The sequence below is a fragment of the Acanthisitta chloris genome, unplaced genomic scaffold (assembly GCF_000695815.1).
Source record: "Acanthisitta chloris isolate BGI_N310 unplaced genomic scaffold, ASM69581v1 scaffold1905, whole genome shotgun sequence".
Taxonomy (NCBI): Eukaryota; Metazoa; Chordata; class Aves; order Passeriformes; family Acanthisittidae; genus Acanthisitta; species Acanthisitta chloris.
This window is the reverse complement of record NW_008674079.1, coordinates 28,054-48,469: the sequence shown is the minus strand read 5'-3', so window position 1 is coordinate 48,469 and position 20,416 is coordinate 28,054. Positions and strand designations below refer to the sequence as shown.

The following is a 20,416-nucleotide window of genomic DNA, read 5'->3' as shown; positions in this document are numbered from 1 at the left end:
AGTCAACTGAAGCCATGGCAGGTAATAAATCAAAAGAAAATTATTTAAGGGAAATAAAAAAGTTTCCTTTTCTACGAGTAGTGTGTTAATATTCCAAATATACCTTTGTTGCTAAAATCATCAATCAGCACAATTTCTGCCAAGTATTTCCTTGGTGTTCTCTTAATGACACTGTGGACCGTCCTCATAAGCGTGGACCATCCTTCATTATGGAAGACAATGACAACGCTGGAGGTGAGCAGGTTATCATCATAATGCCAGTATTTGCATCTGTAAAAAGATTTGATTTTATTAGTTTTCACATTGTGATTTACAGAACTGCTTAACAACATCTTTGTGCAAATGAAATCTTCACTGGAGGCTATCCTTGGGAAAGAGAATATAAAGGTAGTACAGCTTAAGTGCATCACAGAGGTATGACACCCAAGGAACAGTCTGCTTCCAGACAGCAGCCTCTTCCTCCTGAAACAGGTGTGATGCTGTTGGTAAATGGTGACCTCTGACTCTACAGCTACATGCTTCCTCCTGTGTAGGTGGATGGCATTGCACAGACCCTACTGAGGGACACCTCCTTACTACCACCACCACTTCTCACTGCTTGTGCAGCCAGCAGAGAACAGTGAAAGAAATGCCCCAAACAGCAGCTGCCAAGATGGGTGTCCTCTTCAAAACATCAGATACCACACTTTAGAACAGGCTGTGCATTTGGCTCACCAACTGCATCACACAAACAATAAGACAGCGCTGTTTTTTCCTACGCCTCTTGAAATCAGGTTTACTCAGTAGGACTCTATGAAGTGTTTGTTTGCTCTATACAGGCTGCATACAGAATTTGCATAATTAACAAAGTTACAAATATGGTTGTGGTAATGCAAAACTCATTAATTTCTACTCTTTCACAATAAAATAGACTTACACATAGTAAAAAAACTTGCTAGAAGTACAGCAGCGGAACACGAAATGCTCATGTCAACTGTTCTGCATAGAAGTATTTCCATTTGCAAAAACCATCAGAAAAGCATAGTTGCTCATGAGAAAAAAGTAATCCCATGGCAGAGAAGATGTGACTTTTACTATTCACTATTCATGATTAAACTTTTAGGTATAACCTACCAGCTAAAAAACCAACCTTACCAAACCCATTTGACCCTCCATTCACCCAATCAAAATGCAGTCACACGTTTCAACAGATGCAAGGAGTTAACAACTCTGGCTAAATTTGTGTAATTGTACTTTTTTTTTGGAACAGATATAAACAAAAATTAAAACAACCCATAAAATAAACTGCCAAGTTTCAAACCTGGACCAATTTCAATGGGCTCCTTCCTTGAAAGATATGAGAAGGAAGAAAAAAAAATACAAGAAAAGAGAGAGGTAAAAAGCCAAACAAAAATAGTGCATAACACTCAAAGGAATAAAGTGAGAAACTGAACACTGAAGGGCTGCTGAATTTTAGAAGAAGTCCAAGAATTTATAAATCATTTGAAAGCATAATGTCTACATAAAATTTGCAATAAATGCTATCACAATAACAAAGAACACAAGTTTTGGTCAAAATTAACATTTTCTAACTCTACAAATGCACTGAATGGACATTCAAGCCTCAATCAAGCATGTATCTGGCTATAATATACATCTTTCTAGTAGGCAGCATGACAGATCACAATTGCATCAACTGAATGTGCAAGACTAACCAGCATCAGAAATAGTGATATACTATGTAACTACTGCCTATGTTCAATTCTATTAAACTTTTTCAATTTCAATAAAAAGCTTTAAGTGCACAGAAACATTCCCGTGTTTGAAAAGAAATTACCTTAATCATTAGAAATCACCAATGTTTCTGAAACTACATTCAGTTAAACATGGAAAAAACTCACATAACACATCTATAGATATTTAAAGAGCATTTCTTTGGTGAAGGACATATTTCAGATATTGTCAGGGAACAGCATGAATAATTATTTGTCACCCTCAGAAAATAAAAGACATTGACAGAAACATACTATTAATTTTGGTACCATGGGAAAATAAAATTATAACAAAGCCTGATCTAATAAGGAATTTGCTCTCTTAGATGTGCTGTAAGCAACCACTGAAACAGCACAGTCTCTAAAAGTATGATTTACAGGCTGAAATCCTCCAGCTGAACTGTTTTTATACCTGAAGTAGCTGCAGCTAATTACAGTTACAAGTTACCAATATCCAAGTGCTACACTGGCTGTTTAAAATACACAGGTCAGGGCATGGATATTTGCCTTCCACACATCCCTCTCAGAGATTCCAGCTGATCACAGGCCGCAGTACTTCCATTTGCAGCACAAGCATTTAAGCTGTCAACAACTTACTTAGCCGTCTGCAGAGATAAAATGGATATCCTACCCAGGTGTGTTAAGTAGGCTGTATAAAAGGAAGACTCTACATTGTTTAATTACAGATTTATACCAGAACTGTGCTGCTTCACAGATATATTCACCTATATTAATTTGGTGATACAGTTATGATAAAATGGAGGAAAACAGGGTTTTATACATTCAAAAAACCAGTAAACCAGCTCAATGCCATTCAAGAGCTCCGTGTAAAAGGTGACAATAGCACCTTTCACCTCAAAAGAGAAGCAGGTTGCACTGTGCCCGACCTGCACATTCAGCAGTTCAGCTAGGAAACATTTTTGCTCTCCAAATAAAAACAGCTACAACGTTTCACACTGTCTTCAACAGCAGGAACAAAGCAAACACTGAAAAAGAACCCAAATCTCTCGGTTGCTTATTTGTCCCACTTCCCGCAGTATAGGCTAGTCATATTTAGGAACAAAATGCTGAAGAGCAAATGAATGACAGACAGAAAGCAACTTTACATAATTTAAAAACTCACACCTATTACAAAAGCCTGAATTGAACAACACATCCATGAACAATTTATAAGCATTTTTTGATCTGTATTGAATAAATTTTTAAAACATAAACCCAGAGGTCGAGACAGGCTTTTTGTTCCACATCTAACCTAATCTCCTCAAATCTGTCAGCACATTTTACTTTTTAAACTTGAAAAATCATGTGCTGCTAAATGTGCCATTTGCAAGCAGTGAAGCACTACATCTATATCTCTAGTAAGATCATGCTTTTAGTTTTTTCCAGAGGCTTTATTTCACTTACTAGACAGTCCACAGACTGATTCATCCAGCCCATAAGCAGTAACTCCTATGCACAATCTTTTCTCTCATCTTGCATTGAGAATTAAGTTTGAAATGTGGTAGACGTATGGTTGTTTTAGAGACGTGCAATTAATACATATTTTAATCTCTGTGGCAGATTTTTCTAATAAATGTGAATGTTGCTCAGGTATTTGAGTGACAAAAGCCAGGAGCCTTCACTCTCATTTCCTTCACATCTACGGAGAAGGAAACAGGGAAGAGCCTTTCCTCAGTGGAGCAGCACTGACATCCAGTGGCTGGCAAGCCACACACCAAGAAACCATAAATGCATTTTCCTTGTGCTTGAAGCTGAACTTTACAGTACTGGTTTCCCCATACATTTTAGGCACCAGAAAAGCAAAATAAGAAGCCTTAATTTCCAGGAACTTTCTTCAGTTTTAAAACAGAGGGTCAAGTAGGCATAAGCATCCAGGCAAAAGCTGCAAGCTATCTTAAACTGGCACAAGCAGATTCAAAGTACAGAAGTGCGTGCGACAAAGAGGACTTAAATATATTTCAACCTCCAGCTTCATACCCTGGGTGCAGTCCTGCCCCCATACTAGCACAGTGCCATTTCAGGTGTAGCTTGCAGGCCAGCTGTGGCAATACACTGTGCACCAAGTTAGTACACAAGCTCACCGAAAAAACATTATTTTCAATTGTCATTGGTATAGCTGAGAGGATGGTACACTGCAGCAGATACACAGGAATGACAGACAGGGTAGCATCCTTAAGTCAGTCTTGTGTCTAGACACTTCACATCACTTTTCCTGACCCCCGTAAAGAGTTATTGTATGGGCAAGAAGAACAGGTATGCACAGATCTGTGAAGGGCTGGCAACACCTTCACCGGGCAGTGCCGCAGGGAAGAGCAGCTCTGTTCAATTCCCCTTTCCTTGGGCAACTATTGAGTAAAAGGAAACAACACCTTCAGATCAGTCCATGAATAAAAACTTTCCATTCCCAAAACAGCACTGATATTACTGAGCAAAACCAGGACTGACTCATCACTGGAGCAAGATGAAACCTTTTGAAAGGCACAGTAGTGATCTAATTGAGAAACAGGGTGAGTAATGTTTCTTCTGACTATTAGACTGCATACTTAAGATGTGAATTAGTTCTACTCCCTCTCCACCCTTGGAGGAACAGCACTGTTGGAGTCGGCACTACATCAAGGTCCCTTGTCCCTCAATCACAAAGCTGTGCACCAGCCACAGCAGAGAGGAGCCCTGTTACAGGGGACCCCTCTGCACGAGAAGCTGGGCATCTCAGCTGGAGTGCTCATTGGCTTGAGGAAATTTCTGCTCTTACAGCTTTGTGCTCTATTCATTGGCTTGCTCTTACCAATGTCCCAGGGCCCCATACTTGTGATTGAGGGTACATGCTTCAAGGATGGGATAACCCTACAGACTCTCTGTTAGCAGCCACTGAAGATGCAGATGTAGACTTGAGTTCCCTCAGGGAAAAAAAAGCCAAGATTAGAGGCTGCTTCTCCTGTGAGTGTAATCCAGTCATAGAGCAAAAATGCAAGAACTGAAAAAGGTGAGCACCTTAACAGCAATTTAAGGGTGAGCCCCATCAGACAGAGACTTAGAGGGCAATTTAAGATTGAGCCAACAGAAGTGCCTGTCATGTCATCCTGAATCCCTAACTCTCCCAGTATACCAGCACCTGAACTCCATATAAAGTAAGTATAAGTGGTTTTATTTTTACCAAAGTAAGTAGTGCCTGTGTATTGTGACTATCTATTCTAATATTATCTTCCCCAGGTCAACTAACTTGCACCTGCACTTACCAAGGACACATCAGTACCCTCTGGATTTTAGAGCACTGTACTTGTGTGCTCAGACCAAAACGTAGCAGCACAGATTCCTCCAAGAGAGCAGGCAGCTCCCATCTCACTCCTGTAACTGCTCGAGCAGCCAGCTCCTAAAAGCTGATCAGCTGTTGCAAGATGAGGGCCCTGAACCAGTGCAAAGCTGAAAGTCTCAATTTCATATTTATCCAGAAATTGTAAATGACATTAAAAAATGGAATCTGTCTTCTCCATTAATAAAACAGTGCACAATTTTAAACTGTATTTTAAATTTTATTTCATGTTTACAGTGGTATGAGATTCATAGTTGCATCAATTACCATTTATTATAATTGTTTTATAGTGTATGCATTTTTCTTACCCTTTGAGAAGGAGCAGAACTAGCAAAGTCCCAAAACAAGTTAGGAGCCCTGTTTTCACTTGCAGCTTCCTTTTCTAGTAAGCCCTGTTCTTTTCTTACAAGGAGACAGTCATTCTGCTGACAGCATGCTGCTTACATACTTTAACACCGAATCCAGGGCTGCTTGTTATTTTAAATCATCAATTTATTATGACTATTGCAGTAAACTGCATCTACCCCTAGGAAGATGGATGAGAATTTCTTTCATAAAACACCTTCAACTGTTTGCTCATCTGCATGGCTGACACCACCAAGGTCATAGCTGAAAGTGGTTGCTTGACACTCGCAAGTCAGAGGGATAATTTTGTAAGTCTAAAGTAGACAGAACAGACAGAAAACAAAGAAGTGCCCAGTTCTGCAATGTGAAGATACAACTAAGGAAATCTAATGTTAATACTGGATTTGTTACCAATGAAACCTTACAGGGTACTTTTACATATCATCAACATAAGGTTAATAGTAGTCGACTTACAAAACAGGAGTTCTGGAAGAGAGGTGAACATACAACCCAATAAGGACAGACTGATCATCTGAGCTAATTTTGTTTTTTTTTTTAACTTCAGCACACAGCAGTAAAACCTCATTTACACACCACCAAACAGCATAAACCTACACTGAAACAGCATTTTCTATTTTTACAATAGCTACAAGCTTTGTCCATTTCCATTCCTGAAATAATCTGCAAGGCTATGTGACTAAATTTTATTAATAGTGGCCCTGGAAGCACAAGCTACAACTACCATACCTCTGAAAGCATCACAATCCAAGTTCAGGGCAAGGTTTGCACAGAGACCCATTAGTGCTAATAGAAGAATTAAAGCAATAACCTTTGCATTTTTTTTTTTTGATTACAAGATTCTTGCCCATACTATCACTTTATCCAACACTGGAAAAGTTGAAGCAATAAACACCAGAGGGTAGGAAAGGTGGAGCACCTAAGTGGCTAAACCAAATTCCTATTCTTGGGGAAGGAGAAGCCCCTGTAAAAGGACATGGAGACAAAGACCTCTTCCTTCCTGTTTTGGTTTAAAGTGGTGAAGTCCCTTAGCCTTCTGCAGCCTGGTGACACACCGTGAGTATCGCAGGGAGGAGAGGGGGCAAGCAGCTCCCCTGGCACCAAGGCAGGGCACTGCTGTGGGCCAGTGGCACAAGACCAGTTTGGATGAGAGGCACACTGTTCTCTCCCCTGAGAGGGCAAGCACTGCACACCTTCAGAAAACACAGGCAAGCAGCTACAACTCACAGCACATGGCAATTTTTGTAATTTCTCCATTGAGGTGGGCACTAGTGTATGAAGTTATGGCTGGATATATTTGCTTATGGACAGCTCCAAAGAGTCCAGGCTGCACATAACCTTGGATTTATCAAATACTGACAGGCTGTACATAATGTAATACACAAACAACTAGAAATAAGCTTGAGGCAGTGAGCTCAGTCCCACAGAAATACTCTATTTCCAGCATGCCTTGGCTCATCAGATATTAAACCTTGAAGTTCCTGGCCATGCTCAGCTGGACTACATTATAACTTCTATCATGCACATTTATTTGAATTCTCTACCACAGTATGTTCTGGTTAACAGGAACAAGACAGAGCATAAGAAGTCCATTTCATTTTTTAGTTTCACATTCAAATTACAACTCAATTGACAGAATGTTTCCTCCATCTGCCCCAAAATTTCTGTGCTGCAAGTCAGCACCTGGAGGGTTACACAAGCAGCTGCAGGAAACTGCTCAGACTCTTCTCTGCCCCTCCTCCAAAGTCAAGGTTTAAGGCAGAACTTAAATACACTCCAGGTGCTGTGCTATACGTTTTCGTTGAGTAACAGGTCCTGTTCAGAGCTCGGTTATCTCATTTCAGATGCACACCCAGAGAGGTAAGCAAATCCAACTACAGATAACACACCTGGTGCCTCTGTCAGCTTGTCTGTACTCTTTGAGTGAATTATTTCTCCCTCAAAACTTAACATTTAAAACGCTAGCAGCCAGCACTAAAGAGATGAAGATTCCATCTTCTCTGCAGTTTTCACTACTGGAACCTGAGACATTAACAGAAAATGCTGGGTTTTGTTCTAAGGCCAATGCCTTGAATTCAAATCTTTCCTGACCACAAGGAGATGCTCTCACAATGCATAGCTAATTAAAATTCAAATGGAATTTTTTTTCTTCCAGGAGTCTTGCCAGCAGTAAGGCAGCTGATAATCTGCAGTGGAAAGCCAGCCTTCCTGATTTAGTGTGACCACTATAATTCACCTGATTCTCAACTCCAGCTCTTGCTGAGGCACACAAAGATTTATGCACACACTATAAAATTAGTTTTCTTGGTTACCGAACAGCTCCTCTGTACTATGTGGCACTTGAATAGAAGAGTTTTCCCAAGGTACCATGTGAAATGAAACCAAGTCCCTAATGCTCCATTTCCAATGACATAGATACCAAGAGTAATTACTGAAATCCTTTTTCTTACAACGGTGTCAAATATGTAATTTGTACAGTGCTATAATTAAGGAACTAATCACATTTCTGAAGAAAGCAGACTCCACTCCAGAGTCATTCTATTCAATCTTCTTAGCTACAACAAGATTGACTGGACAAATAACTACTTACTATCAAAGAACATATTAAATTCGTGCTATTTGCCCAGAGTATTAAGACTCTCCATTACTTATGAACAGCCAAGACTCATCTGCCTTATTTCATACCCTGAGCAATTGGTTACAACTAAAGATTTCAGTAGTTTTTTTTTATTCCGGCATCAAATAGACATAATTCTGTATTTTTAATAGCACTTGGACGATCCAAAGGATCCGAGCTGTCACCATCAAATTGCGATAGCAAAAATATATTTACCAACAGCTCTGTCTTACTAACACACAGCTCTGCATGTGTGTATTCTTAGTAAAGTTAGAAGTCTTTATTTTTGGCAAGAATTCCTTCCTCTGCCTGTACTAAAAATAATTGAAAAATAAAACAGACACCCTTGAAAACTACATGTACAATTTTTAAAAACAGCCCAATTCTCATTCTCTTTTGTTTTATAAAATGAGCTGCAAAAACAGTTGTCCAAAAATACATTTTTGTATGCAAGCAGCATTGTACCCAAGCAAGGAAGAGTGACTTTTTTAGGCTTTTAAACAAAAGCTTCTTGCCAGTTGTTCTGCTTGAAGTCAAAAGGTGACGCACAGCAACAGATTCAATTACTCAAGTACTAATTTGTATGGCCCGGGGGGTATGCCCTGCAACAGCAATAACGTCCTCAAAAAGGACAAGTCAAACTGGATAACCCAGGGAAGGAAAAAACACTTAAAAATATTTATTCTGCCATGATCATACTGTCAGAGGTGTGTGGGTGATGCAGCTGAAATTCTGGTTCATGCTGATGAGCAAATAGCTGTTATTTATTGTTATATTGAAAAAAAACCCAGCAAGAGATTAATTTGTCTCATGCCATAAACATTAATGATGTTTCCTCTCCCAGTCAAACTACTCAGGATAAAATTCCTGCAGCATTTGTCAAAAAGAAGCTGTCAAAAAAAATCTAGCTTAAAAACAGTCAAAAGATGAAAACCCTCTAGGTTAACATGAACAATTTGTAAGGAAGTCTTCCATGGGTTGGATAACAACAGCATATCAAGCCTGAGCAAAGCCTGCTGAGCTCTGATCCTTTCTTACAGCCAACACAGTTAATTACGCTGGCATGAAATCTGATCAGCACTATGAACATCCTTTGGCTTAAGGGCTCCTCAGTAATGCAAATTTGTTAATAGGGAGATAGGGAGTTTCACAGTGCATCACTTAAAATATATTTTTAGAGAATGCTTCTTGACTTAAATTTCAACCCAAAGTGCAATAAGCATGACCCAAACCCAGCAAAATACAGGAATGGAAATGGCAGATGTGGATTGTTCTACTGTGAAAGTAAACTTCATAAAGGAAAACCTGCATTGCTTAGTACTGTTGTTGAGCTAAAAGAATAAAAAGAGACTACTGCAACTAATGCATCATAGGATAAACACAGCACAAGACCATAGGACTGGACAGGTCACACCAGAGGGCACTGAGAGAGCCTGTGATGTCATTGGGAGGTCACACTCCATTTTTACAAGGTCCTGGTGCTTGACACTGGTTCCTAAGGATAGACAAATTCTTGCCCACCTTCAAGAAGCAAGATCCAGGAGACTACAACCTTGAAATCATTATCACCTAGTGATAATTTTGGAATTGATTTAATTTATTCAGGAAGGACTGCCTTCTGCTAAAATAAACCAGAACCAGTTTACTAGAGGTTAAAAGTGCCAGGGACTGTAGAGCATAAAGACAAGGGGAAGCCATCAATAGAGCCACACAGAAGTACTAGCTGCCAAGAAAGACTCAGACAGCACCTCTGACGTCTATAAAAGAACTGGAGCACCTGAGAGGACAGAAAATACAGGCAGGAGACATCTCCTCTTGAAAAGGGGAACTATGAAGGGAAAGCCAGCATGATTAAAAATCAGATGCTGTTAGCAATAAGACATACATTCTTTAAATGCATAGGGTAGTGTCCAAACAAAGGAAACAGAAATGAACACTAATTCAGGCAAACCACATGTAAATAATAAGACAGAGTAAAAAACCAACCAAACAAACAATAAAAATACCCCCACAACGACCAAAAAACAAGTTTGAGAAATAGCTTACTGGAGTATAAACGCTGATATTGAAATACTTTTTCCGAACACCAGAAGTAGGATGTCTGCCAGAAAGCCTGTTGGGCTGATAGACAATCAAAATGAAAAGAGACCACTTCAGATGCAGGAAAGCTAAATTAAGTATTTCCGTTGAACCCTTAGCAGTGACCAATGCCAGACACCCAGAGAACAGAACAAAACCAGGGTAAGCACACAGTGATACTTCCCACTGTATGCTCCTATCTTCAGCTACCTTAAGCTCAGGGACTTTGCAATTCGGAGATCACAGATAATCTCTGTGATAGTTTAGACTGGAATTTTCTGCCATGAATAGCCTAATTGTATTTTTTTTTAAATAAACCCAGTATTTTCCAAACAATGCAACATAAAATGATAAATTATTTTAATGTACAACTATTGCTGACTCCAGCCTTGTTATCAAACAGACGAGAAAAACATGACACCAGTTTTTATCCAAGGGCCTGGGGGAGATACAGAATTTCAGACCACTAAATCTGACTTCTGAGTTGAATAGAAGCCAGTAATAAATAGCAAAATTAGAAAACCACAGACACAGCTTTTGTGGAAAAAAGCCACGGCACAGAAAAATACTATCATCTTTTGAAGAAATAAAAAATTATGTGGACATGAGTAAGGCAATTAAGACATTAACTGAATTTCCAAAGCATTTGATAAGGTTCTTTGCTTTCTTTACAGGCACGATACTTCAAAGTACGGCAGAGTAAGAGGGACAATTTCTTAGATCAATAACTGCTAAAGTCTATTAATTCAAATTTTTAAGTCAGTTTTTGACTGTAGCAGCATAGAAGTTTGTCCTGGGAGCCACACTGACTACCTCCTCTTCCAGGTCATCAGTGAACAATAAGAAAGTTCTTGGTAGTTGCAATTAAAATTACTACAAACAGCTGCAGAATAATTCAAGAACACTACCAAGGAAATGAGCTAGCAGGAGAGCTCATTGCAAGTGCAAGTGAATGTATATGGAGTGTTAGATCACTCAGTGACAGACCCTAAACTATGCACTACCACTCAAAAAAAACCATCCAAAACAAAACAAAACAAAAAAAACAAACAAAAACAAAAACAAAAACAAAAACAAAAAAAACCAACCACACCAAACAAACAAAACAAAAATATTTGAGCCAAATGTGGATAACTCTTGCAGCATTTTAGCTCAGAGTTAATGAAAGGGAAAATAAAATGGCAAGAATACTAAGGAAGAAACATGATACATTTATATAGTAGCTTCACAGAGATATCTCCAAGACTGCCATATCACAGGGCAGCAGAGTAACAGAGGTACAGAACAGTATCCGGGAGGAGAGGTTAAAACAAACACCACGTTCTGCAGTCACTGACTCAGAATGCCATTAATTTCAAGACTATAAATGCTTTTAAAAGACAAGTCTGTGCACAGACAGAGGTCTGTGAAGCATGACAATCCTGTTGCAATTTTTGCCTCAAGTGTCCCAGCCCAGTGGTTGTCAGGAATGAAACTTACCCATTCTTATGTTTTCTTACATGCCTATGTTATTGGACAGAGGTAGAGATATGATTGTTTTTCTTGACAATCTCTGGTCAGACCCAGTATAGCTGTATTTTTTTAAGCTCCATTTTATTTTAAAATACTCCGGACAAGTGGGTCATTGTGCTTGATAAACAACTCAGTTCTTGTTACTCCTAGCAGCAATTCTCTTCAGTTATCACTTGGGGTTTTTTTTGAGAGGACACACCTTGTTACCTGTCAGCATTCATCCTCAAACCTATGTCCATTTTTTACTTCTCTAGCATGGTGTGTTTAACTTGAATCCAAAATAATCCAGAAACTTTTTCACTCTATTTTTACTTCAGCTCTACCTCTACGGAGACTCCTGATCACAAGACAAAAGAATCCAGGGAGCAATCAAATTAATATCCTCCTTCCCTAAAGCCAACATTAGTTTTATTGCATGTCTGCTAGAAAGCAGGGACAACAGGAAAAATCCAAAATAAATGACTGCTCTTAAAAGGCTGCCACCTATCAGGATAATACGAATAGATCCAAAAAAGGTAAAAATCATCAGGTTTTCAGAAGAGGTTTTCTTCCAGCTACTGTATAGAGGTTTTGGACAGGACCTGCCATGTCTGCTCTATTTCTCTGCACTTTAAGATGGAAAACAGGTATTGCTTCATCTAAACTCAGTTTATGTCTCTTCTGGCCCTCCTGCAGAGTGCCAAAAGGCTGCAGTGAGATAAGCCATCTTTGAAATTTTGTACACTGACTTTTACATGTGCTCATACATTCTTGATTTTATTTAACCAAACCTATGACTTGCTGTATGTCAACAGAAGTGCTGGTTAAAATCTGTAAGTCAAGAGTACACAATACCGGCAAAATGAAAATATTCTGATGTACCTGGCAAAAAACTTCAACACCCCATTCAATGTTATTCCTCTCTACAGGATGCAGCAAGATTTAAGGTCTTTTACAGCAGCTGAGATTGCCCAGAATCACCCACAATTCCTACTGAATCAATAAAGGCAGCTGGCAAATCATCTTGGCAACGTGTCAAACTACAAAGTCAAATCTAAACATAGCAGAATTGAATCTCCCCTTACTGGCCTTTCTTCCCTGTTCTCCCTCCAGCAGGGAGAAGCCCTAAGGCTACATGGCTTTTAAGCTGAGAGAAACAGTTCTTGCAGCACTATTTCATTCTTGCTAGCACAGCCTGGGAAAGCATTTGGCATGCTTCACTGAACAAACCTGACTGCATAGGGTAAGACTTAAAAATTCTGATGCTTGAAGGAAGAGACAGCTGAGGTCTACCTATGAATGAACAACCTGGTCTTTACCAGAAATATTTTCCTCAATTAGCAATGCCAAAATTTTACCATATTACTCTTCAGTAGGATTAAACTGAATGTTGACCAACCTTGTCAAACACAAAGGATTCTGGTCCTTTTAAACAGTGGGAAGAAAAGAAATGGTGCATTCAAAAGGCAATCTGCTATCTTTTGTTGCATTTCTCACTGGTATTGGGGGATCAGCTGAAAAGTGAATATGTGGATACCTGAAAGCATATAGCAGCATCAGCCAAATCTTGCAATTCTTCCCCTCTCTTCTGCCATTCTCAGGAGACACATGGAAGCTATAAATCCTTAACCTATTTAGGGCAATTGCAAGCATCCCAAGTAATCAATACATAAAATAAGTGATATAAGGTTGTCTGAAAGATACCTTTTGTTCATATTGCTTTTTCATGCTGTTTTGTTTGCTTGCTTAGAACATTAAATAATAAAACCTCTGATTTGAGCTGCTGGCTTTGACCTCCATGAAGACTTATCTGCAAGTATGCTTGATGGAAACAGTTTTTAAAATTCATCTTTTCATGGCTGCCCTTCCTCTTCCTCAAAGTATTTAATCTGCTTTCAGAAACTATTTATTACTGCCCTTCAGAACACAAGACAAATTCTGAGATTGTGCTAAAAATACTTCAAGAAGCTACGGGTGTGGAAGTATCTGGCAGATCCATATGCTCTCCGATGCCCTCCACCCTGGGTAAAAACAGAGGAGAGGGAGTACTTGAGTTCTGCTGCCAAAGATCTGGTGACTAGCCTGGGCAGCGGCAGCCCAGTCCAACCCCTATGTGCCACGTTGCCATTTCTGCTTTGCTGTCCTTACTGAGCAAAGGGCGAGGAGGGAAGTGTCCTTCCACCTCCTTTTCCTGCTCTCTCCAGGAAAGGCAGGGCCAAAGTGATCTCTGCTAACATCAACTCCTGGCATCTGCTCCACCCTGCTCAGTTAATCACAACACCTGATGGGGAAATGTTTTTGCTCTGCATTTCCCTAGTTCTGTTGCCTCCTATGAAAGGGGTCCCAGTGGCTGCAAATGCCTCAGCAGAAGCAGCAGTGCCTAGAGAATAACCTGCTAAAAAGAAAATGCTGACCCACACAGGTTACTACACAGGTTTCTTCCTCTTTGGAAAAATCTCTTTAGCACAGAGGACCCAACTGCTGACCACTGCAAAGAAAGCAAAATGAAGTGAACTATCATGACAGCTAGTGCTTCCCTGTCACTGGCAGCAGGTAGGCATGGTCCTCCCCTCTGATTGCAAAATGGAAACCTATAGTAAATCACATGAGGAACATGGCATCAAGGAAGGGAAATACTGTACTCCATGCACTTCATTTGTTTTCAACGAGTACACACCAGGTAGTAAATTCAAGCAGCTGTACATGCATGGATGTGAGTCAGACCCACAGCTGGCCAGTTCTCTCCTACCTTGCAAAATGGAAAAAATACCCACCATAAAAGGCCAAAGCAGAGCCCCAGCAACCAGTCAGTGACAAACAGATCAGCTGTCACAGCTGGAAACATATAGCCCAGAGGTTGGCACCTACTGCAGGGATTGGCATAGCTCCATTGCTAGGGATGAGGGGGAAGTGAAAACTGCCAAGTACTTCATTTCATATCTAAATTCATACATCCTCCACAAAAGCTCAAGCAAAGAACAGACTAAAAAATACCCACCAATCAATCAGTTTGCCCAGAGACCTGTCCTTAGCTGGTATTTAACAAGGAAATTTATATCAAATGCAGATTAGCCGGAGAGCAAACTTGGCTCCAACATATATCAAATGTCAGAACAGACTGTGTAAACTTGTTAGTTACAGCAGAGTTATTTAAACCGAACAATATTTCTTTGTTTCCGCTCTCTGTTTATTTCTTTATGTTTCATTTTAAAAGGATCAAGGTGAAGCAAAACTGAATAAACTAACTAGTATAGGAATGTCTAATAAAGACAATTCTACTTTCTTAAAGACAAGCCTTAAGAAGTTATGGATTAGGAAAATATATTAAAAAGATATGACAATGAAGACTGTGGCTAGACCTGGAACATGCAGATACATGCAATTAGACACTAAAACAGACGACTTCAGAGATAAATCATTATAAATTAAGTATTCATGAAAGCAATCATTGCAACAGTATTAGGAAGAATATATTGAAATGTTTGGTATAGTACAGCACTTTTGCCTGTCAGTACAAGAAGCCTTAAGTGTTTGGCCTAATAAATAATATTATTTTTAGCATCAATTAAGATATATGGAAAGAAAATAACTGAATCCCATAAAAGCAGATGTAAAAGAAAACAAAAGGTTTGCTTACTCTTCTTGACGCAAGTCATTAACGCTCCGATCGAGTGAGATCATATCGCTTGCCACCATATTAAACCCAAACTCTTTAATGCTGGCTTGAATGGATTCTTTGTAATCTGGTCCTAACACATATGGCTTTGCTTCCTCTCCAGGGCCACCAGCAACTCCATGAGGCTCAGGCTCTTTGGGTTCAAAATTACCAAGGACTCCAGGTCGTAAAACAGGATCTCGGTATACAAATGTCTGAGGCTTAAATGTGAGATATTGCCTCTGGATGATGTTTTGCTGCTTGTTATCACCACCACCATGATGATTCAGTTCATTTTTGGCCTTATTTTTCCTTCGAATGGATTCCAAGTCCACTTCCACACCTTCTACATGAGGCCAAGGTACCACAGGTTTGAACTTCTCATTTCCTAGTCCATGGTCTCCTTTGTTTGGCATAGGTCTGTTGGCTTCTTCATCATCCTATATACACACATAGAGAAAAAACAGACCACATAAATTGATGACTCTTTAAATCCAGCTCCTTAATACATTCAGAGTTGGTACTAAATATATGCCAAGCAGGAAGGAAGCAGGTTCTGTTGAGGGGCTCAATTAACACTTTTTACTAAAGCAACTGACTGCTGGAGAATATCACCAGCTGTTGTCCACACTTACCTTGGTGAATTGGGGCTGTAAGGAATTAAAGAATACAGTTGCCTGCCTCAAACTTGAGATATGCACAGATGGGAGGAGTTTGTGCTTGCTCTCACTCCCTCTCATCAGATCATAACAATTGCCTAACACCCAAAGCATTCCCAAAGACCAAATACCCATGTAGGGCACGTTAAGTTGCATGTAGTTCAGGCTGCTCATGAAACTGATGTGCAAGAGGGGCACTGACAGCATATTTTATAAAAGAGAAGGTGGTATGGAGGCAAACAATGCCACAGTCCAGAACATGGCATCCTTGGGCCCACTCCTGGACACTGGGTGCTCCTGAGTGTACTGTCTGCTGAGACTTCTACAGGGTCTCAGCAGGGGCTAGATACAGCCTCAACATGCTCCTGCACTGGTTGCTATGTGTAGTGTAGTGTGGCACACACATCTGCAACAGCCTCAAGCCACATATAATCCCTACCCTTCACACACACTCCACTCTCCCCCCAGCTTGCTCCCACCAAGCTGTTTATTTAGAACTGTGAGGTTATGCTGATGGCATCAGGGACAGCAGGCAGAAATGAGATGCAGCCCTGATGTTATCTGCTGCATGGACACAGGCAGCCTCGCCTGGGGAGGCAGTGTTGGGGCTGAAGACAGCTGCCACAAGCACTGGCATCTCCTGCATTCTTGTTTAAAACAATTTTACAGCTCTCCTTCCTGTCTCCCAATCAACAGATTTGAAGTTCTCACTGAGAAGAAAGGCTGGGATTTTGAAAACAGCTTGGCATTTTCAGTGATCAGGGAGGTTGGTGGGGTTAGAACAAAGATGGGTGATTTTGGAAGAAACTAGACAGAAAGACTAAGTGTCTGAGTGTGAAGACTCCAGAGTACAACAGTCCCACCCACAAAACACACAGTCTCTCCAAAACACACAGTCACTGCTTTTTCCAACACTACTGTCCAAGAGGATGACAGGGAAACATTGCTGGAAGTTCAGATTTCCTGCTAAAATTATTTATTTGTAAGCAGGACAAATGTTAGATCATACAGAAATCTGCAGGATACAGTGCATACATTTTAGCAATGTCTCACTATGTCTTCATAAATACGGAATCAAACAAAAAATTGAGATCAGAAAGATACCACCTATTCAAACCTGCTGAAGTCAGGTTCACAGTTAGATGGGGTTTCACAGATGCTTGTCCAGTCACACCCCAAAAAGGTCCAGTTTCTCTGGACAACCTGTTCCAGTTGCTTGACCCATCTGACAGTGAAGGTATCTTTCCTCATACCCCAGTAGGGAGTTTCTCATGTTACATCTTGTGATGATTGTTTCTTGTCCTTTCAGTCGGCAATCCTCACATGATTTTATTTCCATTTTCCCTGTAACCTCACTTTTTAAAGTGAAAAGATGCAATTAGATTCCCCATTAGACTTTTCTCCAGCCAAACCCATCCTCCCTAGCAAGCCTATGTCCTGTGCATCTGTTAACATCCCTTCTGTGCTGGGGGACCAACCAGACACAGTGCTCTAGACAGCTAAGGTCTTTCTAGGGTGACAGAGCCACAATACTGACCCATGCTCATGTTTAACTAAACCACATAATACTTAGTACTACATTATAATACTTTCCTTGCATATCATTCTGTGTAATAAAACTTCTGAAACTATGAAAAAACCAGTATATAGTATTTCTAGGTTAATATGATAACAATGAGAGTCAGACTGGCTCCAATTCAAAATAATGTGTTTATTCCAGAAACTTTGTGACCTCTCTGCTTGTTCTAGTTTAAATGGGGAAGATGTACAACCCATAGAAGTGTTACATTATTCTGTTCTTCCATTACAATTTTTTGAGGAACTCAAAAGCCAGTGTGAGAAAAGGGAAGTATAAGGGCATGTGAAAAGGCACATTTTGCAAGGAAGTAGAAGGCTGCCATGGATCTAAATAAAGCCCTGAGAGGACTTTTGAAGCGAGCATCCTCTCACACTTACCCTAGAAATCAAAAGAAGGCTTTGCCACTTGACTGTCAGAACACTGCTGAGCTCTCAGCTCTTACCAACTTGCATCTAATTCCTGCTCTGAGTGCAGAGGAAGCTATAAAAGCCAACAAAATAGTGGGCATCATCAGGAAGGATGCTTAAGGAGAGCATCATTTTGCCTGCATAAAGTTTTGAGGCATTCATGTATTCAGCACTATTTAGTTCTGGTCTCTGCATCTCAAAAGGAGTGAGAGAAAGTACAGATTAGGGTAACCAGAATGAAGATATTAAGATGAAAGACCAGAAAGGCTGCTGGCCGTTCATCTTAAGACTCTGCAGTTTGGAGATGTGATGGCTAAGGGGCATACAACTGAAGTTTAAAAAAATCATGAAGGTGATGGATAAATTCAATGAAAACCCACTGTTTACTGTGAGGGATGTTGGGTCTGTAGGGGGACTGAAAGGGCTGGGCAGGGAGGCACCTTCTAAAAACTCAAATTAAACAGCTGTGGATGCCACAAGAGTCCAAAGGGAAGGCTGAATAGAAAGCAGACAGGTTTATATGCTGCCACTCTCAGTTACCACCCTGGATTACTAGTCTCAATCAGACAGAAATTTCTTATTCCCCTGGTCTGTGTGGAATTAAATATTCATTCATTCCACTTCTGCTACCTGTAAAAACAGTTGAGTTTCCACTTAGCCAGTTCTTTGACTGAAATATAACACTTCTGAATTTATTTTGCTGCCATCAGAACTATGACTTAGTCTGTATTACATTTAGCCTCATTATAACTGTTATGCACAATTTGCATCATAATGCATTTATTTGTAGTTCCCTTCTACACACTAAATATATTTCATTTTTTGCAGGCCTGGGAAAATATTTCATAAAACAATTATACACAAAGAGACAGACACACTCATTCACCCCATTCCTCCAATTTTTATGTACCAAGGACAAACACGATAGAAGGCATTTGTTGTGGGTTAACTCCTGCAGGCAGCTCAGCATGACACAGCTGCTCACTCCTCCCTCCTCACCCCTGGTCACAAATCTAAAGCACAGCATCATATAGGATGCTATCACAGCAATCCTATGAAGAAAACTGTCTTGGCATTTTACGGACATTAAAAATAACAAAAAACAAACAACAAAAAACCCCCAAAACAAACAACAACAGCAACAACAACAACACCACCCCCCAAAGAAGACAAAAATAAAAGAAGACGAGCTAGGAGTGTTTAAGCGCATGGCACAGACCACAGCTCCTGGAGGGTATTAATTTTTCCAGAGATAACTGACACAAAGGTTTTACACATACTGTCTGGAAATTAAGCCAAGTCAAACAACAATGAAAAAACTACTTTGGTCATCATATAAGCCACAACACCTTAGTTAAGAACTTCTGGAGCTTCTTCTCTCTTTTATGAATTATGACCACACATCCCTTTAAAAAAATAAATTAATGACATACCAAAAATCTGAAATTATTTTTAATCAGTGTTCTTCACTGATTACAAGTTTGTCTCGGGTAAAAGCATCAAATTTAAAGATTCATACAACAGTCAAACCGGAAGGCAAGAACATCAAATAAACCACCACAACATTTCTGAAGTGGAAAAACAAGGAAGACTTAAAATGATTTTAAAAGCTTTGGAAGAGACAGTAACCGCAAGGTGAAGGAAGGGCACAGAAGAAGAGAGCACAACATATATCTGAACATTGCACTTCTAGGTTGTCCAAAAATAAGCCAAGAGAAATAAAAGCTCTGCAAATTCTCTCACATCTGAAGACAAACAACAACAGAAACATCTCATTACATCTTTATAAAAAGGACACATAATACAGAACAAAATTTTTTCTATAGGACTGGATCTAGGATTTCCTGCCAGTTTCTAGCTCCAGTTTGGTCGATGCTTCCTTATTTTTTTAAATGTTCTTTTCACTCCTTAGGGAATTATGTATGAGTCACTGCAATGGGTGTTTCAGAAAGACTCAGATGATATAAATATAGTCACTACCTGACTTGTTACCAAAAAAAAAAGAAATAAGGCAGTTACTCATTGTCATTTTATTTTGCAAATTAGGTGCCCTTTTGCAGAAGACAGGAATGAAGTTAAAGTTATAGAAAATCTAACTTATAAATTACATGAAGTAAAAGGAAAAAACAGGAGAGTTCTTAACAGGGCCACACGATCAGTCAGCTGGTAGGAGGGTTGGCGTTGCAGCTGGCAATAAAACTGCAAATGTACAAGTTGCATAATGTGCTTTTCTTCAGTCAACTAGATCAAGACTGACAACTCCCTAAAACTCTGAAGTACAAACTGATGTTAAAAAGTTGATTTGCTTGATTTCTAAAATGAAATATTATCATACTGAAAAAAGTTTGCTAATTCAAAGCAACAACTACAAAAGCAACTTGCTCATCTAGACAAAAATCAGTGAAGCACAAAAAATGAAAAGGGGAATAATTAAGTAGAATCCAGCAGTATTCTCATTACCTAGGGATGCAAAAGTAAATGAAAAACCCCAATGTACACTCTTAG

General features: G+C 39.7%; 1 protein-coding gene across 1 annotated transcript in view; it reads right to left on the bottom strand.

Moving 5' to 3' along the window:
* The window catches only part of GALNT7 (polypeptide N-acetylgalactosaminyltransferase 7), a gene marked incomplete at its 5' end in the record, with an annotated part of 40,588 nt that extends 24,882 nt beyond the window's left edge, over nt 1–15,706 (bottom strand). The window contains 2 exons of the mRNA XM_009075172.1: nt 104–270; nt 15,249–15,706. Of these exons, the coding sequence (XP_009073420.1) occupies nt 104–270; nt 15,249–15,706 (625 nt within the window). The remainder of the gene's footprint in view (nt 1–103; nt 271–15,248) is intronic.
* Between the last annotated feature and the right edge of the window lie 4,710 nt (nt 15,707–20,416).